Source organism: Sciurus vulgaris (genome assembly GCF_902686455.1).
Source record: "Sciurus vulgaris genome assembly, chromosome: 13".
In the NCBI taxonomy this organism is placed as follows: Eukaryota; Metazoa; Chordata; class Mammalia; order Rodentia; family Sciuridae; genus Sciurus; species Sciurus vulgaris.
Genome location: NC_136474.1, coordinates 91,114,088 through 91,141,971, shown reverse-complemented (window position 1 = coordinate 91,141,971; position 27,884 = coordinate 91,114,088). Strand labels below are relative to the sequence as shown.

The following is a 27,884-nucleotide window of genomic DNA, read 5'->3' as shown; positions in this document are numbered from 1 at the left end:
TGCCCTAGGGTGAGCAATACAATGCGTGGGACTTTGAAGAGAAGTGGACTAATCTAAGAAAACCTAGCATTTAACAGTTTAAACTAATGCAGTCCCTTCTGTTTCCATCCCCACCATCTCCATTGGACAGTTCTCCATCCAGCAGAAGCCAGTAAGAAACTTAACTGCTAACAGAAATGAACCTTAGATCATAATTAAATAATTCAACTTAGCCAGAGAGCTTTCCCACAGACCTGGCTAGCAAAGAATGACTACTGTCTTGTTTTTCCCTTGTGCACAAATGGAGTACAACTTCATTTCTCTGGTTTTACATGATGTAGAGTCACACCATTTGTGTAATCATACATGCACATGGGGTAATGATGTCTATCTCATTCCACCATCTATCCCACTCCCCACCTCTTCCTCTTTCCTCATTTCTCTCTGAACAATACAAAGTTCCTCCATTCTTCACTTACACACACACACCCCATTATGTATCAGCATCCATTTATCAGAGAAAACATTCTCACTTTGGGTTCTTGGGATTGGTTTATCTCATTTAGCAAGATATTATCCAACTTCAACCATTTACCTGCAAATGCCATAATTTCATTCTTTAAGTCTGAGTAATATTCCACTGTGTATATATGTCACAGGTTCTTTATCCATTCATCTGGTGAAGGGCATCTAGGTTGTTTCCACAGTTTAACTATTGTGAATTGAACTGCTATAAACATTGATGTGACTGCATGACTGTAATATGCTGATTTAAAGTCCTTTGGGTATAGACTGAAGAGTGGGATAGCTGGGTCACCTGGTGGTTCCATTCTCTAAGGAATCTCTATGCTGCTTTCCATAGTAGTTGCACCAATTTTCAGCCCCACCAGCAATGTATGAGTGCATATCAATCCCCATATCCTTGCCAACACTTATTGTTGCTCGTATTCTTGATAATTGCCTTTCTGATTGGAGTGAGATAAAATCCTAGAGTAGTTTTGATTTGTATTTCTCTAATTACTAGAGAAGTTGAACATTTTTTCGTATAATTGATGATCAATTGTATATCTTCTTCTGTGAAGACTCTGCTCAGTTCCCTAGCCCATTTATTGATTGGGTTATTTGTAGTTTGGGTGCTAAGTTGTTTTTTGAGTCCTTTATAAATTCTGGAGATTAGTGCTCTATTTGATGTGCCTATGGTAAACATTTTCTTCCACACTGTAAGCTGTATCTGCATGTTATTGATTGCTTCCTTTGCTGAGGAAAAAACATTTTGTTTGAATCCATTCCATTTATTGATTCTTGATTTTATTTCTTGTGATTTGGGAGTCTTTTTGAGGAAGTCTGATCCTAAGCCAACATGATGAAGATTTGGGCCTACTTTGTCTTCTATTAGGTACAGGGTCTCTGGTCTAATTCCTTTGTCTTTGATCCATTTTGAGTTGAGTTTGTGAAGGGTGAGAGATAGCTATATAATTTACTGCATATGGATTTTCAGTTTTCCCAGAACCATTTGTTGAAGAGGCTATCTTTTCTCCATTCTATGTTTTCGGCACCTTTATCTAGGATGAGATTCCCATATTTATGTGGACTTGTCTCTGTGTCCTCTATTCTGTACCATTGGTCTGCCTGTCCATTTTGGTGCCAATACTATGCCATTTTTGTTACTATTGCTCTTTATATAGTTTAAGGTATAGGTATTGTGATACTTCCTGCATCACTCTTCCTGCCTAGGATTGCTGTGGCCATTCTGGGTCTCTTATTTTTCCAAATAAATTTCATGATTACTTTCTCTATTTTGTAAGGTACATCATTGGGATTTTAATTGGAATTGCATTGAATCTGTATATCACTTTTGGTAGTATGGCCATTTTAACAATATTAATTCTGCCTATCGGAGAACATGGGAGATCTTTCCATCTTCTAAGGTATTCTTTAATTTCTTTCTTTAGTGTTCTGTAGTTCTCATTGTAGAGGTCTTTCACCTCTTTTGTTAGATTGATTCCCAAGTATTTTATTTTATTTTTTTTTTTTGAGGCTATTGTGAATGGGGTAGTTTTCCTAACTTCTCTTTCTGAAGATTCATCACTTATGTATAAAAATGCATTAGATTTATGAGCACTGATCTTGTAACCTGCTACTTTACTGAATTCACTTATGAGTTCTAAGACTTTTCTGGTGGAATTTCCTGGTTCCTCTAAATATATAATCATGTCATCAGCAAACAGGGATAGTTTGAGTTCTTCTTTTCCTATTCGTATCCCTTTAATTTCTTGTCTAATTGCTCTGGCTAGAGTTTCAAGGACAATGTTAAATAGAAGTGGTGAAAGAGGGCATCCCTGCCTTGTTCCAGTTTTTAGGGGGAATGCTTTCAGTTTGTCACCATTTAGAATGATATTGGCCATGGGCTTAGCATAGATGGCCTTTACAATGTTAAGGAATGTTCCCTCTATTCCTATTTTTTCTAGTGTTTTGAGCATGAAGGGATGCTGTATTTTATCAAATGTTTTTCCACATCTATCAAAATAATCATGTGATTCTTAACTTTAAGTCTGTTGATATGGTGAATGACATTTGTTGATTTCCGGATGTTGAACCAACCTTGCATCCCTGAGATAAAACCCACTTGATCGTGGTGCACTATCTTTTTAATATGTTTTGTATGCGATTTGCTAAAATTTTGTTGAGAATTTTTGCGTCGATGTTCATTAAGGATATTGGTCTAAAATTTTCTTTCCTCGATGTGTCTCTGTCTGGTTTAGGTATCAGGGTGATATTGGCTTCATAGAATGAGTTTGGGAGGGTTCCCTCCTCTTCTATTTCATGGAATATTTTGAGAAGTATTGGAATGAGCTCTTCTTTAAAGGTTTTATAGAACTCGGCTGAGAACCCATCTGGTCCAGGACTTTTCTTTGTTGGTAGGCTTTTGATGACTTCTTCTATTTCATTACTTGAAATTGTTCTATTTAAGTTGTGTATGTCCTCCTGGTTCAGTTTAGGTAATTCATATGTCTCTAGAAATCTGCTCATGTCTTTGAGATTTTTCTGTTTTGTTGGAGTATAGATTTCCAAAATAGCTTCTAATTGTTTTGTATTTCAATCGTTTCTGTTGTGATATTTCCTTGTTCATTCCGTATTTTAGTAATTTGATTTTCTCTCTCTTTCTCTTTGTTAGTGTGGCTAAGGGTTTATCAATTTTGTTTATTTTTTCAAAGAACCAACTATTTATTTTCTTAATTTTTCCAATTGTTTCGTTGATTTCAGCTCTGATTTTAACTATTTCCTGTCTTCTACTACTTTTGGTGTTGGTCTGTTCCTCGTTTTCTAGGGCTTTGAGCTGTAGTGTTAAGTCTTTTATTTGTTGATTTTTTCTTCTTTTGTTGAATTCACCCCATGAAATAAATCTTTCTCTAAGTACTGCTTTTATAGTGTTCCAGAGATTTTTATATGATTTGTCTTTGTTATCATTTACTTCTAAGAATTTTTTTTTATTTTCCTCCTTATGTCTTTTGTTGTCCATTCATCATATAATAGCGTATTATTTAATCTCCACGTGTTGGAGAAGTTTCTGTTTTTTATTCTGTCATTTATTTCTAATTTCAATCCATTATGATCTGATAGAATACAAGGTAGTATCTCTATCTTCTTGTATTTGCTAACAGTAGCTTTGTGGCATAAAATATGGTCTATTTTAGAGAAGGATCCATGTGCTGCTGAGAAGAAAGTGTATTCACTCTTTGTTGAATGGTATATTCTATATATGTCCATTAAGTCTAAATTTTTGATTGTGTTATTGAGATCCATGGTTTCTTTATTCAATTTTTGTTTGGAAGACCTCTCCAGTGGTGAGAGAGGTGTGTTAAAATCACCTAGTATTATTGTGTTGTGGTCTGTTTGATTTCTGGAATTGAGAAGGATTTGTTTGACGTACATGGATGAGGCAATGTTTGGGGCATAGATATTTATGATTGTTATGTCTTGCTGATTTATGCTGCCCTTAAGCAGTATGAAATGTCCTTCTTTATCCCTTCTGACTAACTTTGGTTTGAAGTCCACATTGTCTGAAATGAGGATGGATACTCTAGCTTTTTTGCTGTGTCCATGTGCATGGTATGTTTTTTCCCATCCTTTCACCTTTAGTCTGTGGGTATCTGTTTCTATGAGATGAATCTCTTGCAGGCAGCATATTGTTGGATTTTTCTTTTTAATCTAGTCTGCCAGTCTATGTCTTTTGATTGATGAGTTCAGGCCATTAACATTCAGGGTTATTATTGTAATATGATTTGTATTCCCAGTCATTTGACTCATTTTTGTTTTTTGACATGACTTGGTTTCTCCTTTATTTGGCTATTTCTTTAGGCTAATTCCTCCTTTTGCTGATTTGTTTTTCATTTCTTCCTCATGGAATATTTTGCTGAGAATGTTCTGTAATGATGGCTTTCTTTTTGTAAATTCTTTTAGCTTTTGTTTATCATGGAAGGATTTTATTTCATCATCAAATCTTAAGGTAAGTTTTGCTGGGTATAAGATTCTCGGTTGGCATCCGTTTTCTTTCTGGGCTTGGTAAATGTTGTTCCAGGCCCTTCTAGCTTTTAGGGTCTGGATTGATATTCTTATTGGCTTACCCCTGAATGTAATTTGATGCTTTTCTATCGCAGCCTTTAAAATTCTGTTTTTATATTGTATGTTAGGAATTTTCATGATAATTTCCTTGGTGTGGGTCTGTTGTAATTTTGTATATTTGGAGTCCTATAAGCCTCTTGTACTTGATTTTCCATTTCAGTCTTCAGATTTGGGAAATTTTCCGATATTATTTCATTGAATAGATTATTCATTCCTTTGGTTTGTTTCTCTAAGCTTTCTTCAATCCCAATAAGTCTTAAATTTGGCCTTTTCATGATATCCCATAATTCTTGTAGATTCTGTTCATGATTTCTTACCATCTTCTCTGTTTGGTCAACTTTGTTTTCAAGATTAAATATTTTGTCTTCAATATCTGAGGTTCTGTCTTCCAGGTGTTCTATCCTATTGGTTATGCTTTCTATGGAGTTTTTAACTTGGTTTATTGTTTCCTTCATTTCAAGGATTTCTGTTTGTTTTTTTTTTTTTCAATATCTCTAACTCTTTATTGAAATGATCTTTTGCTTCCTGTATTTGCTCTTTTAACTGTTGGTTGGTGTGATCATTTAACGCCTGCATTTGCCCTTTCATCTCTTCCTTCAATGCCTGCATTTGCTCTTTCATCTCCTTGTTTGCTTCGCTGATCATTTTAATTATGTACGTTCTGAACCCCCTTTCTGACATTTCTTTTGCCATGCTGTCATTGGGTTTTATTGATATAGCATCTAGATTTGTTTGGGACATTTTCTTCCCTTGTTTTCTCATATTGGTCAGATATCAGTGAGATTCTGAGATATTGTAGATTTCCTCTATTGGCTTATTGTGTCCCTGTAAATTTCCAGTATATCACTTCCCAGCCTTCAGTAGCCTGAAGTCTTGGAGGAACTTGATAATGCAGTGCTTCCAAAGAAAGCTGCCCCTAGCCCGCTGCTGCGTCAAGGGCTGGGGGCTGGCTCTGTGCAGAAAACCTCTCAGTAGGCGGGCCTGCTCCGAGAAGCTGGCTGTGGACTGGGCCTGCTGCCAGAGAGAGCCAGGCTGCTCAGGGAAGTCACTCGCTGCCCTGCCCTGCTCCAAGAAGCTGCCGACTGTCCCGGCCTGCCGCCCAGGTGGAGCTTCACCCAGTGGGAGAGATTCAACCAGCAGCTCTATGTTGGTCAGAGTCTCTCAATGCCTCCCCTTCTTGAATCCTGAGTTCTAGAGTGATGGGAGATGCAGTCACCCTCTAGTCCACCATCTTGGATCCCCTCCCTTTAATTTCTTTTGTCTGTCTAATTGCTCTGGATAGAGTTTCAAGGACTACATTGAATAGAATTGGTGAAAGAGGGCATCCCTGTCTTGTTCTAGTTTTTGGAGGGAATGCTTTCAATTTTTTTCCATTTAGAATGATGTTGGCCTTGGGCTTAGCATAGCTAACCTTTAGAATGTTGAGGTATGTTCCTAATATCCCTGTTTTTCCTAGTGTTTTGATCATGAAGGGATGCTGTATTTATCAAAAGCTTTTTCTGCATCTACTGAAATGATCATATGATTCTTAACTTTAAGTCTATTGATGTAATGAGATACATTTATTGAACCAAACTTGCATTCCAGGGATAAAATCCCCTTGATCATGGTACACTACCTTTTAAATATGTTTTTGTATGTGATTTGCCAGGATTTTGTTAAGAATATTTCCATCTATGTTCATCAGGGATATTGGTCTTAAGTTTTTTTTTTTTTTTCCTTCATGTGCCTTTGTCTGGTTTTGGTATCAGGGTGATACTAGCTTCATAAAATGAGTTTGGAAGGGTTTCCTCCTTTTCTACTTCTTTGAGGAGTATTGGTAATTAGTTCTTCTTCAAAAGGCTTGTAGAACTCAACTGAGAATCTGTCTGGCCCAGGCTTTTCTTGGTTGGTAGGCCTAATATGGCATCTTCTATTTCATTGTTTGAAATTGACATGTTTATATTGTGTGTGTCCTCCTGACTCAGTTTGGGTGGATTGTATATCTCTAGATATTTGTTGATGTCTTCAAGATTTTGTTTTGTTGGAGTATCGATTTTCAAAATAGCTTTTAATTATGTTTTGTATTTCAATAATGTCCATCATGATATTTCCTTTTTCATCACAAATTTTAGTAATTTGAGTATTCTCTCTCCTTCTTTTCATTAGAGTGGCTAAGGGCTTATTAGTTTTATTTATTTTTTCAAAGAACTATCTTTGTTTTTTCAATTTTTTGAATTGTTTCCTTTGTTTCAATTTCATTGATTTCAGCTCTGATTTTAATTGTTTCCTGTCTTCTACTAGTTTTGGTGTTGATCTGTTCTTCTTCTGGGACTTTGAAACATACTGTTAGATTGTTTATTTGTTGACATTTTGTTCCTTTAATGAATGGTCTTAAAGTAATGAACTTTCTTCTTAGCACTACCTTCATTGTGTCTCAGAGATTTTGATATGTTGTATAACTGTTCTTATTTACCTCTAAGAATTTTTTTTATCTCTTCCCTGATGTCTTCTGCTATCAATGCATCATTCAATAGTGTATTATTTAGCCTCCAGGAGTTGGAGTAATTTCTATTTTTTATTTTATCATTGATTTCAAATTTCATTCCATTACAATCTGATAGAATGCAGGATAGTATCTCTACCTTTTTGTATTTGTATTAGAGTTGTTTCGTGCCATAACATATGGTCTATTTTAGAGAAGGATCCATGTGCTGCTGAGAAAAAAGTATATTCCCTTGTCGATGGATGAAATATTCCATAGAAGTCTGTTAAGTCTAAATTATTGATTGTAGTATTGAGGGCTATGGTTTCTTTGTTCAGTTTTATTTGGAAGCTCTATCCAGTCATGAGAGTGGTGTGTTAAAGTCATCCCATATTATTGTGTTGTGGTCTATTTGATTCCTGAAATTGAGAAGGGTTTGACATACATAGTTGCTCATTGTTTGGGACATATGTATTTATGATTGTTATGACTTTGTGATGTATGATTAACTTAAGCAGTACAAAATGTCCTTCTTTATCCCTTTTGACTGACTTTGACTTGAAATCCACTTTATCTGATATGAGGATGGAAACCCCTGCTTGTTTACACAGTCTGTGAGCGTAATGATATATTTATTCCCATCCTTTCACCTTCAGTCCGTGGATATCTTTTTGTATGAGATGAGTCTCTTGAAGGCAGCATATTGTTGGATCTTTTCTTTTTATCCAATCTGCTCGTCTATGTCTTTTGATTGATGAGCTTAGTCCATTAACATTAAGGGTTATTATTAAGATATGATTTGTATCCCTGGACATATTGGCCTATTTTTGGTTTTTAACTTGGTTTCTCTTTTGATCGACTTCTCTTTTAGTTTAGTTCCTCCTTTGGCTGACTTTCATTGTTGTTTTTCTTTTCCTCCTCATGAAATATTTTGCTGAGAATGATCTGTAGTGCAGGCTTCCTAGTATGAATTCTTTTAGTTTTTATTTATCATGGGAGGTTTTTATTTCATCTTCAAATCTGAAGTTTAATTTTGCTGGACATAAAATTCTCAGTTGGCATCCATTTTCTTTCAGAGCATGGGATATATTATTCCAGGACCCCCCTAGCTTTTAGGGTCTGGGTTGAGAAATCTGCTGATGTCCGAATTGGCTTTCCCCTATATGTAATCTGATTCTTTTCTCTTGTGGTCTCTAAAATTCTACCTGTATTTTGTATACTGGGCTATTTTATCATAATGCAACTTGGTGTGAATCTGTTGTAATTTTGTAAATTGTTGTCCTATAAGTCTCTTGTATTTGATTTTCCATTTCATTCTTCAGGTTTGGGAAATTGTCTGATATTATTTCATTAAATAGATTGTTCATTCCTTTGGTTTGTATCTCCGTGCTCTCCTCTATCCTAATAATTCTTAAATTTGTTCTTTTTATGTTATCCCATCGTTCTTGGAGGTTCTGCTCATGATTTCCTACCATCTTCTCTGCGTGGTCAACTTTATTTTCAAGATTAGTGGTTCTGTTTGCCAAATGATCTAGTCTGTTGGTGATGCTTTCTATTGGGTTTTTAATTTAGTTTATTGTTTCCTCAGAGAATGACTACTTCTGATGGGATATCTGAACAAAGGAGTTTTAAGGACTTTAATCCACCGCACATAGTCACAACTTTTCTTTAAAGAAGTAGTCACTCAAGACATCTGATATTTCCTGGGTAAATTATCACACAGGTTTTCACCCACTATTCAAATTTGTATCTGTCAGATTTTGGTAAATGCTAAGTGATAGTCTCACTCTTGGATAACCGCAGTATTTAGGCCTAAATACTAGTGTATCTAGTGCCCAGAAAGCGTTTCCATCTATGATAGTGTGACTTCCAGTTTCCCCTGGCTGCTGTTTTTTTTGCTCTTAAGGTTTCCTCATATCTAATATCCTCTTGTAGATTTTGTTCTCCGAGTTTTGTCAATATGAACTCAGAATGCTTAAATCCATATCACTAACAGGCTTCTATATTCACCTTCCTGCACATGACAGTACAATGTGTCAAAACTGTATGATCATTTCTGATACATTTGTAGCGTTCTCAGCAGTCTACATCTCTTTGCTAAAATGTGTAATGTCAGTAAGAGGAACAGAGGTGTGAGAGATGTAAATTGACTTAGATCAACACCTGCTGCAACTATCTCAGAAAATTAAATTATAATGATACCTGATTTCTAATCACACAATGCCTTTTTAGTCAAAGGTGATATTATTTAACCATGTCAGCAAATAAAATCTCCAGTGTATCACCTAAGGTTTCTGATTAGGTCCGTCCTCCTACTACCGTGCACAACTGCTGTGTAGCTTCACTGGAGTGGGAAAGGTGCACCCACTCTGTGATTTGGGTGAATACCACGTCCTGCCTTAAAGGCAGTTCTCTGAGGGCAGGTCCATTTCTACTGCACATTCCTGAATTACTAGGTTCGAGCACATTAGGTACTACACAATATTTGAAGTATTAAAGATAAGAGCTCATAATTTAAGAAATCATATTTAAAATAAATATCTTTTTTCATTTTTAACACAAAATAAAAACACTTTTCTGCCCCTTGCATTTTCCTTCAGCTTAACCTAAAAACATCTTGTTGTTCTTCTGATTTTCAAAAAATTCACTACGCAGGCATTTCCTGACGTCCACAGGAGTGTGAGAAGGGCTTTTGGTTTCACTATCCATACTCAACATGACCCCCCTTCGTAAAGTTGATTTTCTGCTAATGCTCCAGTCTCCCTGGCCCCCTTGCTACCCTGGGGGTGTGAAAAAAATTGTGTAGCAAAAGCTTTATGTCTTCTCTTGCATGAGCAAAGGAAAGAGGAGTACTTACATTATCAGGAGTTGAATTTAACATCTTACCTATTTGGGTCTACTGTTTCCAATTTGGAAGCCTAATTTTTAAAGTGGAAAACGATAGAAGGTACTTTGTTACCTTCGATTTATATCATATTACATTCATTTAGGATTGAGAAGAAATCATTTTGAAAACATCTTATTATACTATGTGAAAAGATTTTCATATAAAGTATCAGACAAAGTGTATCATTGAGAGATGACTCAAGAAGAGCCCACTATGGGCGATTCATTGACATCAGAACAGGCATCTGAAACAAGGAACTAGAATATATCTTGAGATTTTTTTCAGTTTAAGACATTCATAGTTTTTGTCCAAAGAATTCTCAAAGACTTGCCTATGGATTAACCTATGACCTATACATGGAGGACTCTACATGAATCTGGCTTGGGAAAAAATACAATACTGGGGGAATGTATTTGGCACCAGAAGTTGCAGGTAGTGCACTGGCTACACACTTGCTTACACTCAGAATAGCTTGTAGTTGAGCAGAGGGTAAACACCTAGAGGTGGAAACAAAATTATGACAAAATTATGTACAATGCTTCTAACACCTCAATCTCAGAATTTGGATATAGTCTGGCCAATGTAGAATACACTGAATGAAATTTAAATGGAAAGCAGTACCTACTCCATGTAGTGTTCAATTTTTATTTATTACATATGAAGCAATTAATCTTTTAGATAAGCTGTTAACACCATTTTGCAAATAATCAAACAAATTCAGAAAACCTGTGTAATTTATAAGAAGGCAAATGCTAGATACTATTAAGATAAAATCTTAGATCTGGCTGTCTTGGATCTAAGAATGTTAAGAAATTGTGGGGTGCATATTTTTGGAAAAGTACATGAAAAAGGTGGAACTTGGCATACATTTGGAAGAGGATGAGGGTGTTTGAACTGAATTTTCGTTTTGAGACAATTTCTGATTCACAGGCATTTGCAAAATAGACAGCTAGATCCATGTGCCTTTTTCCCTGTTTTCCCCCGTGGTGACAGCCTGCAACTCCAGCACAGACCTCAACCTGACATGGACAAGTTAGTCAAAAGGCAGAAATTTTCCATCACCACAAAGAAGTGTCACATCAGCCACTCCTCCACACCTGCCTCCCTGGAAACCACAAATCTGTCTTCATTTCCAAATTTGTTACTTCAAAAAGTGTCCTATAAATGGAATCACAGACTACGCAGTTTTGGGGATTGATAATCTCCATTCAATATACTTCTCTGGAGACCCTCCAAATGGTTCATTTATCAAGAGTTCACTCTGTTCTATTGCTGAAGAATATTCAGCAATGGTTTCTTCAATTTTTCACTCATTGAAGGTCCTAAATGTTTCCAGATTTTAGAATTCACAAATAAAATTACTACCCAGATTCACCTCCAATTTCAGGTGAATGTTAAGTTTCTTTCCTAAGAACAATAATGATCAGGAGTTCATCTGCTTCATCATAGGATAGTTGCTATGTTAGAAATGGCCAACCTCTTCTCCACTGTGCTTATATCAGTTCACATTCCTCTAGCGATAGATGGGTGACCTGTGACTTTGCATCTTCACTAGCATTTAGTGCTGTGACTATTTTTTTTTTAGCCACTCTGACCACAAGCAGTTACATCTCATCGTGGCTCTGTTTGAATTCCATTGATGACCAATGTGTCTGATACATTTTTTATGGGCTGATTTGCTAGAGTCACATTCTCTTTGCTTTCCTTCATCTCGGGGTTTCCTGAAGAGCGTTTTCATCCGGTACTGCACGTTAGGTTGGCTATTCTTTTACACCTGAACACTTCCATGCCGCTTCCTTCTTGGCCTCCAGGGTTTCTGATGAGATGTGCGCTCTCTGCTGAATGCTTGTCCCTGCAGGTGGCGAGGCTTCTGCCTCGATGCCATCAAGATGTTTCCCCTGGCTTCCCGTGAGTTTGACTACGACGTGGCTCAATGTGAACGTCTTTGGAATGATGCTTCTTGGAGTTTGCTGAGCTTCTGGACTGTATAATTTTCTTCTTCCTAAATTTGGCAAAGCTTTTGTCCATCTTTTCAGTACTATTCAGTCAGTCTAATGCTACCTCTCTGATAATGGCTTTCCATACACAGATTTTTTGTTCTATATTCCACATGTCCCTGAGAATCTATTTTTTTTTTTTTTGTAGCCAATTTTCTTCTCTTTTTCAGATAGGATTATTTCTACTGCTCTGTCTTCAAGTTTGTTGATTCGTTTTGTCTCCTCCTTTCATAATCTTTAAAATTCTACTGTGCTCTGTGCTCCTAAGTTTTCCATTGGTTCCTTGATTGCATCTTCCATCTATTTGCTGAGGTTCTATTTTATTTTTTTTAAGAAATGTTTTTCACTCCCAAGTGCTCACTGAGGGTTATTTAAAATTCTTGCAAAATAATTAAAACATCACTGTCATTTCCAGGGTGGCATCTGTTGATCGATTGCTTTGAGATATGATGAGTAACATTCACTTGTGTCCCGGGTTGTGTGGTATTATGTCACAAAACTGGACCCCACGTAACGCTGTTCTGGCTGTCACCTGATGACACCACTGGAACGAGAAGGGGTGGTTCCCCTCTTGGCCTCCCTGACTCCGGATGGAGGGCCTCTTTTCACTGCTCATATCCGACAGCAGTTTCTGCTGTCCGCTGAACCTCACTACCAGAGCGTTCCACAGATGATGTCCTCTGACACCACCAGAGCTTGGGGGACTCATTACTGCCAAACAGCGATGAGAATGTATTTTAGTCAGCTTTTTTGTTGCTGTGACCAAATAACCTGACAAGAACAACATACAGGAGGAAAGGTTTATTTTGGCTCACAGTTTCAAGGGTTCAATCCATGGTGGGCTGACTCCAAAGCTCTGGGTCTGAGGTGAGCAGAACATCATGGCAGAGGGTGGCAGAGGAAATCAACCCTACGTGTGACAGCCAGGAAGCAGAAAGAGGGCTCCTCCTACCAAGGACAAAACGTAAACCCCAAAGGTACACCCCAATGACCTACTTCCTCCAAACACACCCTTCCTGCCTACAGTTACCATCCACTTAATCCATTTCAGTGGATTCATCCATGGATTAGGTTAAGGCTCTCATATCTAATCATTTCACCTTTGAAAAATTCTTGCATTGTCTCACACATGAGCTTTCCGCGGGACACCTCATATCTAAACCATAACAGAGTCCTAGTTCCAGCTCAGCCTTCTCTGCCATCCTCCCAAGGAGGATCGGGGAACTTCCTTACCTCTGGCCAGGGTCCTCCCTACTCAGCTTCTGCTAGCAGGGGTTGAAGTAGGGCTCTGTGTGTGTGTGTGTGTGTGTGTGTGTGTGTGTGTGTGAATTTGGTTGGATTCAAGCATTATTCTCCTCAAGATTTTGTTTAAATCTTCCCAGGTCCTTTGACAAGAGCAAGCAGACTTACGTTACATTTTTCTTATGGCCTTTGTTTGTCTATCTCTGCCTATTGGTGCTCCCAGACTGTTGGAATCTTTAGCTCCATTTGTGGGGTGTATATACCAAAAGAAAACCCCAGAAATGCACTAGCTGTTTCCCAAGTTGCCTAGGTGGTACGCCTCTGCTCTGTAACCAAGCCTTTAATGTTTGCTTTGTGGATAATGGAGTTTTTAGATATACTTAGTGAGAATGTAAATTGATATAATGTTTCTAATGGAGCACTTGGCAGTGTGTATAAAAGATTTCAAAAATAAACATCCTTTTGATCAAGCCATTCTACTTCTAGGAATTTAAACCATTTTTAAATGTATGTATTTGCATGAGGCTATTTATTACAGTGTTGATTGTATATCCAAAAGAAAATCCAATTTTTTAAAAAATGGCTTATATTTTAATAAAATTGATATGATTACATAATTTTATGTGGACATGAAAAAGTATAATTTTAAGTAAACAAATACATTTGAAAAAGTATTTTTATTCTTGTTCACTTTGCTGTACTTTCTAATTATTTCTGTAATAAACTTGCTTAAATATGGAAATGTTTCAAATCAAAATAATTAAATATGATCATCCTAAAATAATGACATCACTTTCAAAAAAGTTATTATATTTAATTTGTTTGAGTTAAAGTTGTTAACTTTTTAAAAATTGCAAATTTTATTTAAATTTTATCATCTTTAATGCATATTCTTGAAATTTTATGTGTTCATGGGGAAATATTAGCAAAATATTGTTCTGGCAGATCACTATTAAATAAAATACAAAGAACACTAAAAGCGCAATCATAAAACAAATAAGCTGATTTAAGAGTTGACAAAAGATATAACAAAAAATTCACTAAAGATGACAGAGGACAAATAGGCACAGGAACAAACGTCAGTATCACATGTGACAAGGAGACTGTAGACTGTAACCACAATAACATACCATCACAGAACCACGAGAATTGCCGAAATCTAAGCACCTGATACTGGTGACGATGTGGAGCAAATGCAAGTTCTTCAGTCATTTCGGAAGACAGTCTGTCAGTTTCTTAGAAAATAAATGTACCATTACCATGTGATCCAGCAACAGAACTCCCTGGTATTAACCCAAAGGAGTTGAAACTTATTTCCACTTTAAAACTTGAACCTAAATGTTTATAGGAGCTTTATGTATAATAGAAAAAATAGGTAAGTGATAAGAGATTTTTTCCAAAAGGCAACTAAATGCATAAAATGTCTATATCTAGGCAATGTGATGTTATTCATCACTAAAAAGAAATGAGCTATCAAGCCACAAAAAAAGGACATGAAAGAAACTTAAATGCATACTGCTCAGTTAAAGAAGTCCACGTGAAGATACAGCGTACGGTACGATTGTGACCGTAGGACATTCTGGAAAAGGAAACTATGAAGACAATGACAAGATCAGTGGTTATCAGGGTTTCAGGGAGTGAGGGATCAGCAGGGGGTGCATGGGGAGTTTTAGGGCAGTAAACGATGCTGCATCATACTAAAACGGTAGATGCTCGTGATGAGTCATTTGCCAAAACCTACAGAACATACATCACACAGAAATCTAATGGAAACCTCGGACTCGGTTGATAAAGTGTCAACACTGGTTCATCGATTTTAATAAGCAGCATAATCCTGAGAGATGTTATTTGTAGAGAAGTCTGGAGAGAGAGAGGTGAATGTGTAAACTCTATCTCCTGCCGAATTTTGCAGTAAACCTTAAAGTGTTCTTTAAAAACATGACGGGCACGCACACACACATGCACACACAACCTTGGTTTTGAGGAGAGTTACAGTAAGCAGCCCGACATGTCTCTCTCCTCTGTTTCTGGAGTCAGCTGCATGTCCTGCAGTGCTTTATCAAAGGTGCTCTTCAGAGCTCAGGGACAAGGAAGGGAAGGTGGCAGCTGTCCTGAGGATGTGATGCCTCTCAGGAAACCTTTTGACTGAGGAACAGTTGCTCTCAACTGTCACTTTCTCATCTGGATCTCTTGGGGCACACTCCTGGCCCCAACTCCTGTTATGTGACTTGTGGAGAGGGATCAAGGACAGCACCTCAGCAGGGAAAGGCAGCGCAGGCAAGACTGGAGACGGGACTCTCCAGAACAGCTGGGCCGAGTCCCAAGGTACAAGAATTCTATCTACACCAAGTGTTCCCCTGAGAATTTTTTTTTTTTAATTCCTGTGTAATGACTATCACTTTTATCAATACCATCTCTGTTGGTGAACTCAGATTTATGGAGTTGACCAAAATAAAGTAATCAGTAGATGATACCACTGCTTCTGACTCCAAAATCTATGCACTTCCCAATGCACTTTGATGAAATATACTCTGGCATGAGCTCTCTCTTTGAAGAGTGTTATAGTAAACAAAATACCTCATACAAATCACCTATAATTTCACGAACTTCATTCCATTTCCTAACTAGTTCCTACACATTTGTACCCAAGGCCTTTGTCCAGAATCACCTGGTATAAAAATAAATAATTTGCTAATTTCTATTTTTAATGCAACACAATTTTCAGTGAAGTATAAATAATTCAACCCCTACTCCTATCTCTGAGAACAATAATTCCTGCTTTGGATCTAAGACAGGAAAGACACTGAGTTTACAAATCCATGAAAATTTATCTGTTGCAGTTGCTAGTTGGAATGGAAAACAAATCAATTAGCTATAACCAATGTAAATTTATCCTGTGCCTCAGTGTTGTTAGCTGCTAATAACATTGCTAATTCCACCAGAGTCTGCAAATCATATATCTTGTATGTCATTGCTTCTCAAAATAAGTTAACATTATGATCCAGCGGAAGACTGAACTTTCAATTAATATTTACTCACAATAAGACTTTCATTGTCTATTGGATGGCTTTATTTTCAAATATTTTACCTTCGTAATATTCAGATAGCTCACATCTAGTAAGGAGTAAGTATCATTGCAAAACATCTTAAGTCGTATATAAGCTAATTACTATACAAGCAGGACTCACCTTCATCAAGTAACCAAAAGACCCTCAATTATGCTATTTCAAATGGTATATAATTTAGTAATTTTCAAGTATGATTTAATAATATTGCACCCTTTACCCAATAGCTTACCTCTGCTCTTAACTCACAGATGGTTCTATCCTTGTTGTTCTGAAATGTAGATTCTTCCTTTATGTCTCCTGATATTCCTCCCATTTCACTTTCCTGTTGACCATGAAGAATGTCAGACTGAAAAGGAAAGTTTGAACTATAATCACAATATGCTACAAAAACTAGTTACAGCATAATGCACATTAATCTTTCACTTTTCTTTAAATCATTTTTAATTTTCTATGTGGATTTCAACAGGCCTTGTTGTTGCAATTGTAACTATTATAGTTGAACCATTTATTACAATGCGCGTAGTTGAAAACTATTAATTTGTTAGGAAAAAACTCAGCAAGTCTCCATAAATCTCACTCTTCAAGTGAAAAGAGGACAAAACTCAGTTACCTCCACAGACTCCTAAACAAAACTTCCAAATGAATGAATGAATTCTGATCTTTAAATCCTGAATATTAATATTGCAGTATTTTTTATAATTATACTTACATCTACTTAACCTAAAGTATGAATATTAAATTCATTGTGACAGACAAACAGAAAGTTAAATACATATATACATATATGTGTATATGTATATGTATATATACATACATGGTGCTTGGTTTGGTAAATATACGCAGGACATCTAAAAACATCTAAAAATATGCCAATGAAACCTAGGAATAGGTATAAAAAAACTAGGAAGTTTAAAAATTCTATTAACATAAATGATGATATTTCTCCACACCTGTTCTTATAATTAGAAGTTTTCAGCAGAACCATAAAATTTGCTATTTTGTTTTATTAATGAATACCTTCCCTAAATCATATAAGTAAATGTTTCCATCATTAATCATATACAATTTGTATAAGTTTTTATAATAAACTAGAATATAGAAGATATTACACACTTCAAAAATTAAAATATAGGATTATTCATGACATTGTTAATGCTGATATTATCAGTATGTTCTAGTCTCCAGGAACTGGACTTGATACACTGCCTTAGTTCATGCTGGTAGTGATCCTGTGTATTAGACATTATTATTATTATTATTATTATTATTATTATTATTATTATTATTATCCCTATTCTACAGAAAAGTGAACTATATTTTAAAGAAGCATAAGCAACTTTCCAATCTCCAAAGTTATTAACTAGAGGGAGCAAACTTTAAGAACCTTTTTTTACTAAATTAATTACCTGAGTGCTTAACCAACACTGCATTTGTAGTTATAAGATAAAATCCATTGAAATAATTTTCTGAAAAGAAATAAGCTGAATGAGATAGCAGAGGAAGCAGAGCTGAAGAGGCCAGTGCCCCAACATACTAGCAATGGACTACAGTAGGCATAATCGGAAATGTTTTCCAAAACACTGCAGAGATGGTTCAGGGTTGGTGCCATGAAGGAGCTCAGGGGAGCTGAGCATCAGAGCAAGAGGTCCTGCAGAATTCATGACTCTCTATTTCTGCATATTCAACCCACTACCATGCAAGTTAACTAGTGTGACATTAATCCAAAGCAAAATAAAAGGAAAGTCACTTTGATAGAGGAAATAGTGAGCTGCAAGAATAAAACTGTTTTCAGTCGGGTTCACCAAAAGAAAATTCAGCTCATTCTGGAAATTTGATGGTCCTGGTTTACTTTCTGAAATCTTAGCTTTTAATCCACAGGAAACTATGTCAAATCAAAAAGCCCTCTCATTGTCAAAAGGAGTCAGAAAGCAAATTTTTCTAAACAATAGCAAAGAAAATCCACATCAAACACTTAAAAATATTCTCTTTGCACTCATCATTGTCAATGGCAAAATCAAAGATCTCTGAAAATTCAAGGAACCCAGGAGCAAGAAAAAAAGGAAAAAATAAGGGTTAATCCCAAAATTAAGAGACAGAATGCCAGGTGGTGGGGAAAACACTAAAAAGAGGACACAGACTAAGGAATAAAATAATACGCTAATTTAAAAAAATAAGAAATGTCTTCAGGAAAAGGTGAGAGTATATTGCATTAATTTCTTAAGTTTAAATTTTGGGGGGATACTAGGGATTGAACTCAGGAGTGCTTAACCACTGAGCCACAACCCCAGGCCTTTTTATAGCATTTATTATTTGTTTATTTTGAGACAAGGTCTTACAAAGCTTCTTAGGCCCTTGCTAAATTGCTGAGGCTGGCCTTGAACTTGTGATCCTTCTGCCTCAGCCTCCTGAGTTGGGATTATAGGCATGTGCCACTGTGCCCAGGTAGTATATTGCATTCATAAATTTCAGAAGTTTATAACAGAGGAAATACAAGTGTTAAAGATAGGATAGTCCTCTAAAAAATTCATGATGTATCTTTACAAAAATCAACCGGACAGTCTGGAATACAGAATAGAATGTTGGAGTGTCCCAAGGTTCACCCTTACCCCTGTGAGCTTCAGGCATTTGCTCTGTTGGTCAGTTCACATGCACTGGTGGTGGCGTTGTGCACTAATCAAAATGCTGACCATCTCCAAATGTCTACTTCCAGTCTGTGTTTTCTACTGAACTTGGGATACAAGTCCCACTTCATCACCTTTGTAGATGTCACTTTAGTTGTAGGAATAGCCTCCATCCTTGTTTCTACAGGCAGCCCCATGCTCCCTTTCTCAAAACAGGAGCCAAAGAAAGCTACTGAAAGTGACTCAGATCCCGTAAGTTCTCTCTGCTCAAATCCCTTTGGCAGCTTTCCAGTCAGCAAAAGACGCACCACCCTCTTCTCTTACTCCTGAATTTCCTTCCACTCCAGCCACACTGTGTCCTTCTGAATACTCCTTTCAAGCACAGAAGAGCAAAATAACTAAATAAAATAAAAACACAGCATGCACCTGAAGCTACTAAAGCAATATAGAAGAGAAAATTGATAAATAAATTAATGAAAAAGCTACTTTCTCCTTTTAAAACTGAGTTAAGTTGGGCTATTTTGCAATTATAGTTTGGACTCTAACCATAATTTTGTCACTTACCTCTTCAACTTTAGGCTTTGATTAATGGAGTTGTAACCATCTATTTAGAAGCTGAAATTTGAAAGCAGTGGGCTCATGCGTTGCTAGAGATGATTAATTTAGCAACATTATGAATGTCATCCACAAATGACATGTCACATTAGTTAAATTGCAAGTGACAGAAATAGGGGGTACCAGACAAAGTGAGTCAGCATGGGCAAGCATTTTCATGTCCTTTTATTTAATATTTATTTAGTATATTCTGTTGTAAGTCCTTTCCCCCTGGAACCCACAAGTTTGTACCAAAATATATTTCCAAAATTGCTCTTTAAAAATCCACTTTTCAAGCTGCAGTGTTTACAGAAAGTTAAATCCGGCAATATGCCATGTCTGTGACTTCAGAAATATCTGCCACGATTTGCTTCTGGAAAATTATCAGCATTATATATAAATGTGTATTGTAAATTGAGATAAGCATGGATTGAAAAAAAAAAACCTCAAGATAATGTTTAAAAAATGAAAATATTATTTTATCATATCAATAAAAATATTTTCTACTTATCCAAATATGGTAGGAAAAGAAACATTCATCTCAAAGGGGCACGAAAATATATTCTAATCCATCCATTAATTTCCATTTTGCCTCTCATTTCATCTGTCAGGATGGTCTGAAAAGATTACACAATTAACGCAGATTGCAAAATTCTGTTCTTTGTGAAATAATGCGTGGAGTATTTATGTCAATATCGTTAACAATGCAGCGTTTTTCAATTTCCCCTGAACACCAAGCCGACTTTTCTCCCATTGCTCTCAACAGATGATCCTTTCACGGAGAAGAACCACGCAGAGCCAGGACTTTCAAATACCTGTGATCAGGTCTGCCGACGTGCACACGAGCCTCTCCTTCTTTCCTCCTGTTAAGGGATCTGAACAACTCCTAGAATGGAAGCTAGTTGTTCCCCTTGCCCGCAGGATTTGGCCTTCCTCAAGGTTTCCCATACGTATTTAGGCCCTCGGTTCTTCCCCGTAGGCTGGGGACAAGTGAGGGAGAAGGTCACGGGGAGATCCTGGTGTTTCCAGGCTCTGCACTTTGGCCCCAGCGCTGGGTCCCCTGCATCGGCCGGGGATGCGTCGCAGACGCCTACCTCCCAACCTCCCTTCTCCCTCGGTCTCCGCTGGCTTCGGCCTCTCCCAGGCTGTCCCGCACCCACTTCCCTGCCCTCCCTTACTTGAACCCTCGACAGAATTAGACACAGTTTTGACAGTGTCTTGTCTAACATTCAGGTTAAAAAAAGAAAGGAGAGAGAGAGAGAGAGAGAGAGAGAGAGAGAGAAAGAAAAAAACCTGTCCTGTTCCTGCCTTCAGAGATTTCTGTGCAGTGCCCGCGGTCCCGTCTGCCCTGCCTGGTGCCAATCCAAGTCCTGCATCCTGTGTTCCTTATGGACAACCCACCCAGCGTCATCTTCTCTCCTCGCTTGGCCTCAGCCACCATCTCTCTGCTCATTGTTCAAGTTGATTTTTTTTTTTAAACTATCATAAATCAAAAATGCTAGCAAACATTTCCATCTCAACCTGATAGATTCATAGCCTTTCCTCCTGGTTTTCTTCCTGCTGGCTGGTCTCGATGAATGACCCCGGATGGACAATGTCAGGAATCTGATAACTTCTCCTCTGTCACGACCCTGCATCCCAACACATTCACAACATTTATGAATCACCAAGCTCTGCCATTTCTTCACCTGCGAATTTCTCAACCTCTATGTGTTCCTCCCCAACAACCACATTACTTCTTTCTGGATGACCAAGGCAGGTTCGACAGCGTCTTTATCACCCTTGCCCCTAAATCTTTCACGTTGAAAGTGAGTCAATTTTTGAAATCATAATCAAATTGACCCTGGCCAGTGTCTTTTCCAAGATTCTTCTTATTGCCTTTGTATTGATGCACATATTTTTAATTTGACCTTTGGGGTAAATACTGAATATCAATTAATGCAGGGTAACCAAGTTTTATTGGTTTGCCTGGTTCTGATAACATTGCCCTCTCCTTATAAAAGATGAGGGACATGAGAAGGAATGTCACTCCAATGCCAGGATATCCAGCAGCCACGCTGGGGTTCTATGTGGTCTCAGTTAACTACGCACCCCCAGAGAAGTCTCCACATAACTAGAGACGCCACGAAGAAGCACTTCATGCATTAGATTAGGGCTCAGACTATTTCGGCTGAAAAATTTTGAGGTAAATTTTATCTAATGCCTTTCTGTAAACTTAAAGAATGTCAGGAAAGCCAGCATGAATAAATGCAAGCTTGGTTAAATTCTTTAGGTCAAAATAAGAGCAATAAGTGAATTATCTCAGGGTTCTGTATGTTCTTTTACTCTCATGGAGATATATCCTTTAAAAATTTCTCTTTTATTTATTTTTAGTAGTGGATATTAAACCCAGGGATGCTCCATTGCTTAAGTCCTTTTTATTTTTTTTATTAGACAGGACCTTGCTAAACTGCCAAGGTTGACCTTGAACTCATCATCGTCCTGCCTCGGCCTCCTGAGTAGCTGGGATTATAGGGTATAAAACCGAGTCAGGAGCCAGGCATAATATTTACATTCTTAAACTGTGTCTTTTTTTTTTTTTTTTTTTTTTTTTCTTATTTTAGTACTGGGGATTGAACACAGAGAACTTAAATACTGAGCCACATCCCAGTCCTTTAATTTTTTATTTTGAGGCAGTGTCTCCCTAAGTGGCTGAGGCTGGCTTTGAATTTGTGATTCTCCTGCCTCAGCATCTTGAGCTGCTGGGACTAGAGGCCCACTTCACCATGCCTGGTCCTTAGAGTTTGTCTCAAATTAACACATGTTTTCAGCTTTTAAAATGAAATTTCTAGTGAAATAATGGCATTTTAAATGAAATGGTTATATCAGACTTTACTGCAATCAGTGAGACCCCAAACCATAGAAATTTGTATTTGTTGCCATCTATTCAAAGTTAATTTCCGTTAATTTTAGTTCTTGAAAATGTATTTCTATTTTATTTCTTCCAGATTGTCACATTGTAATGTATACTTACACTTAAAATTGTTTTTCTCTATAATATGCAATAAAAGTTCATATTTAGCATATGTATACATATATTGTGGCTTTTAGGCTCCAAATGTTGAATTATCTTAATAATTATTATGAGGCAGGTTTCAAGACGTCTGAAGAGAGAAGGAGTCCACTTCTAGGAGGCCTGAGGGTACTCAGAGTTCAGGAATCAAAGACACTGCCCAACTAAACTGAAAGGTGTGCTGCACCATATCCTTGTGCTGAAAAGAAGCCCCATGTCTCTGGGCTGTGTGCAGAGGACAGAGGAAGGAACCATTCTGCAGCCAACGTGCCAGGGCCGTCAGCTGGGGTAGCTGATTCCTGACAAACCCAAGTCTGGCCTGAAGTACATGCTTGGCAAAAACACACTGCACAACATAGAGTGGGCTTAAATGACCAGGAGAAAATCAAATCTTGACAGAGGTTTACACAGGGGAAAATTGATCATGGAAACCCACCCCAGCTCTCCCTCTCCCCCTCCGATCCGGCTGCTTGCAAGACTGGCTGGTAGAGACAAGCCTGGCAGGGAATGAAAAGAGCAGGAGTGGGAGAGATTGAGTTTGGAGACTGAACCCGAGAGCAGGAGATGTGGGTCCGCAGGTGACGTACTGGACCAAGAACTGACTCTTCCACCGAAGGAGTAGAACCCAGGGGAGATCCCTGGGTGCAGTCTTCCAGCCTGCATCAGCACTTGCTGGGCCCTGGAGGCGTGCTGATTTCAAATCTCTAGACCAATTTCCTTTCAGTGAAAAACCTGGAGCTCACCTAAGCCTAAATCCTAACTCCAGGAGTTCCACCTACAGGATTTCCTCTCCAACTCCAGCAACCCCACCCTGAGAGTGGAGTAAGCATCACACTCTAGACCATTCCATATAACAATGCTGAGAAGGGAAGCTGAGAATATTTTGAACTCCAACAGAAACAATTCTTCAATGTTTCATGAAGATTTTTAAAAATTATTTTCTCTGTTTAACTGTGACCTTAAGAGTCAATGTATATTTATATATATATATACATATTTTTCTCACTTCTAGCATTTTCAAAGCCAATAACTTTTCATGGATCAGTATTTTGAGGACTAAAATGTTTCACTAATATATTTCAGTTTTGTTTTGTATTCTTTTATTTTTCATTTTTAAAATTGTTACTTTATATATTTTTCTCTCACTTATCTGTTTTATTTGATTCCTTTTCTCTTTTCTTCTGCTAACAACTTATCTCTATTGTTCTTTCTTTTGCTCTTCTTTAATTTTTTACTTCTGTCTTCTCTCCTTCTCCCTCATAATCATTATGTCCTACTTCATTTCTCTCTCTTTCTCCACCATTCAAAATCACAAACCTTTTGCAAACTTACATTTTACTGTATGTGATAACTGATCACATCATTTATGGTTATTATCACAATTAACATTGTAGATGTCATATAGCAGGAAATATTTGGTTGCATGCTATATATGATTTTCATTAGTTATTGATATTATTTGTCTCCCAATAAAAAGTGAGATACTGGAAACCTTCAGGGACACTATAAGTCCACAGGGTAGAAACTCTACTGCTTCAAATCCATACTGTTACATGTGTAAACACACAAACAACATGAAGAAACAAGGGAATATACACCCCAAACAAACCAAGATACTCCAATAAGAGAATCCATTGACACCACAGTGGAAAGAAATGTCAGAGAAGGAGTTTAGAATGTACATAATTAAGTGAATCTGTGAGGTAAAGGACAATGTAAGGAATGAAATCAGAGAGAAAATACAGGAAGTGAAAGACCACTTCAATAAAGAGATAGAGAGTCTGAAGGAAAAAATGAAGCAGAAATCCTCAAAATGAAGGAATCAATAAACCAAATTAAAAATTCAGTGGAAATCTATTTTTAAAAATTAAAAAAAAAAAAAAATTCAGTGGAAAACATCACCAAAAGACTAAACCACTTGGAAGACAGAGTTTTAGACAATGAACAAAATGTATAATTTTGAAACTAAAGATGACCATGGAGAAAAGATATCAAGAGATCATGAATGAAACTTCCAAGAAAAATGGGATAACAAGAAAAGGCCAAATTTAAGATTTATTGGGAAAGATGAAGGCTCAGAAATACAAACCAATGGAATTCACAACTTTTTAATGAAAGAATATGAGAAACTTTTCCAAGCCTAAAGAATGAAATGCAAAATCAAATACAGGAGGCTTACAGGACCACAAGTACACAAAATTACAACAGACCCACACGAAGGTACATTATTATGAAAATCCCAAACATACATAATAGGACTGCCAGAGAAAAACAACAGGTTACATATAGAAATAAACCAATATAATAAAAAAAAACAGGTTACATATAGAAATAAACCAATATAATAGAAAAACAACAGGTTACATATAGAAATAAACCAATATAATAAAAAAAAACAGGTTACATATAGAAATAAACCAATATAATAGAAAAACAACAGGTTACATATAGAAATAAACCAATATAGAAAGTTCATTGCATTAAGCTCATTCATTCAAAGTATAGAAAGCACCAAATGAATAATCTAACATTATATCTCAAAGTCCTAGAAAAAGAACAAATCAACACCAAAAGCAGTAGAAGTTAGGAAATAATTAAAAATCACAGCTGAAATCAATGAAATTGAAACAAAAAAATCAACAAAACAAATGTTGTTTCTTTGAAAAAAATCAATAAAACTGATAAAACTTTAGCCATGCTAATGAAGAGAAGGAGAGAGAAAACTCAAATTATTAAAAGTGTGATGAAAAAGGAAATATCACAATGGACATTATTGAAATACAGAACATAATCATAAACTATTTTGAAAATTTATACTCCAATAAAATAGGAAAGCATGAAATCATTGAAAAATTTCTATGACCTGACCAAACTGAATCAGGAGGACATACAAAATTTGAACAGATAAAATTTAAGCAATGAAATTGAATATACTGTTGGAAGCAACCAACAAAGCAAACCCCATGACCAAATGGAGTCTCAGCTGATTTCTACAGACCTTCAAAGAAGAACTAACACCGATCCTCCTCATGCTATTCCATGAAATAGAAAAGGAGGGAACCCTTCCAAACTCATGAAATCAGACAAAGACACACCCACCAAGGAAAGAAAACTTCAGACCAATGTCCCTGATAAACACAGATGCAGAAATTCTTTTAAAATACTGGCAAATCACAGAGAAAAACATTATTAAAGAGCATGCCATGAAAGTGGGGTTCCTTCCCGAGATACAGCTTTGGTTCAATATACACAAATCAATAAACATAATTCATTACATCTACAGACTTAAAGACAAGAATCACATGATTATCTCAATAGACACAGAAAAAATGTTTTGACAAAAAGCGCCATCCATTCATGTTTAAAACACTAGAAAATTTGGGGATAGTAGGAACATACCTTAACGTTCTGAAGCTATATATATTTATCCCAAGGCCAACATCATCCTAAATCTTCTAAAAACTGGGACAATCCAAGATGCCCTCTTTGACCACTTCTATTTAATGTTTTCCTTGAAACTCTAGTCAGAGCAATTAGGCAGATGAAAGAAATTAAAGTGATACAAATAGGAAAAGAAGAACTCAAACTATCCCTGTTTACTGAAGACACGATTTTTTTACTTAGAAGACCCAAAAAACTCCAACTGGAAACTTCTACAACTTGTGAATGAATTCAGTGAAGCAGCAGGATATAAAATTAACACCCATGAATCAATTGAGACGAATCAACTGAAAGACAAATCAGGAAAATGATGCCATTCACACCAGCCTCAAAAGAAAAAGAAAAAAGAACATTTGGGAATCAATCTAACAAAAGAGGTGAAAGACCTCAACAATGAAAACAACGGAACACTAAAGAAAGAAATTGAAGACCTTAGAAAATGGAAAGATCTCCCTTATTCTCAGAGAGGCAGAATTCATATCATCAAAATGCCATGCTATCAAGAGTGCTATACAGATTTGATGCAATTCTTATTAAAAATTCAATGATGTTCTTTATAGAAATAGAAAAAGTAATTATGAAATTCATTTGGAAAAATAAGAGACACAGAATACCCAAAGCAATCCTTAGCAAGAAAAGTGAGACAGGAGGCATCACAATACCAGACCTTAAATTATACTACAGAGCTACAGTAACAAAAACAGCATGGTATTGGCACCAAAACAGACAGGTAGACCAATGGAACAACAAAATAGAAGACACAGCAATAAACCCACATGAATTCAGTTATCTCATGCTAGACAAAGGTGCCAAGAACATACAATAGAGAAAAGATAGCCTCTTCAACAAATGGTGCTGGGAAAACTGGAAATCCATATTCAGCAAAGTGAAATTAAACCCCTATCTATCACCCTACCCAAAACTCAGTTCAAAAGTCAATCAAGGACTGACCTGGGCATGAGACCAAAGACCCTGTGCCTACTGGAAGAAAAAGTAGGCCCAACTCTCCATCATGTAGGCTCAGGAAACAAATTCCTCAACAAGACTCCTATAGTGCAAGAAGTAAAATCAAGAATCAATAAATAGATGGTATCAAACTAAAAAGATTTTTCAGAGCAAAGAAAACAAATGTGAAGAAAGAGACTACTGAATGGGAGAAAATCTTCGCCATCTGCACCTCAGATAGAGCATTAATTCCAGGATATGTAATGAACATAAAAAACTTAACACCAAAAATATAAAAAAAAAAAAAAAATTTAAAAAAAAAACATTCAGTAAATTGAAAATGGAGGGCTGGGGCTGTAGCTCAGTGATGGAGTGCTTGCCTAGGATGTGTGACACACTGGGTTTGATCCTAGCAATGCATAAAATAAACAAAATAAATGGGCAAAGGAACTGAACAGGCACTTCACAGAAGAAATATGACTGGTCAACAAATACATGAAAAAATGTTCAACATCTCTAGCAATTAGAGAAACGCAAATTAAAACTACACTGAGATTTCATCTTGCTACAATCAAAATGGCAATTATCAAGAATACAAGCAATAATAAATGTAGGTGAGGATGTAGGAAAAAGGTAACTCATAAATTTTTGGTGGGACTGCAAATCGATGCAACCACTCTGGAAAGCAGAATGGAGAGTCTCCAGACACTTGAAATGGAACCACCATTTGACCCATTTATCCCACTCCTTGGTATACAACCCAAAGGACTTAAAATCAGCATCCTACAGTGATGCAGCCACATCAGTGTTTATAGCAATTCATTTCACAATAGCTAAGCCATGGAACCAACCTAGGTGCCTTTCAACAGATGAATGGATAGGAAAATGTGCTATATACATACATTGGAACATTACTCAGCCATAAAGGAGAATGAAATCATGACATTTGCAGGTAAATGAATGGAACTGGA

The 27,884-nt window shown here is 36.7% G+C and overlaps 1 protein-coding gene across 1 annotated transcript in view; it reads right to left on the bottom strand.

Annotated features, from left to right (window-relative positions):
• Positions 1-27,884, bottom strand: part of CCDC102B (coiled-coil domain containing 102B) — a gene marked incomplete at its 3' end in the record, with an annotated part of 142,637 nt that overhangs the window by 50,315 nt on the left and 64,438 nt on the right. The window contains exon 5 of the mRNA XM_079108399.1: positions 16,490-16,606. Coding sequence (XP_078964525.1) covers positions 16,490-16,606 — 117 coding nt within the window. The remainder of the gene's footprint in view (positions 1-16,489; positions 16,607-27,884) is intronic.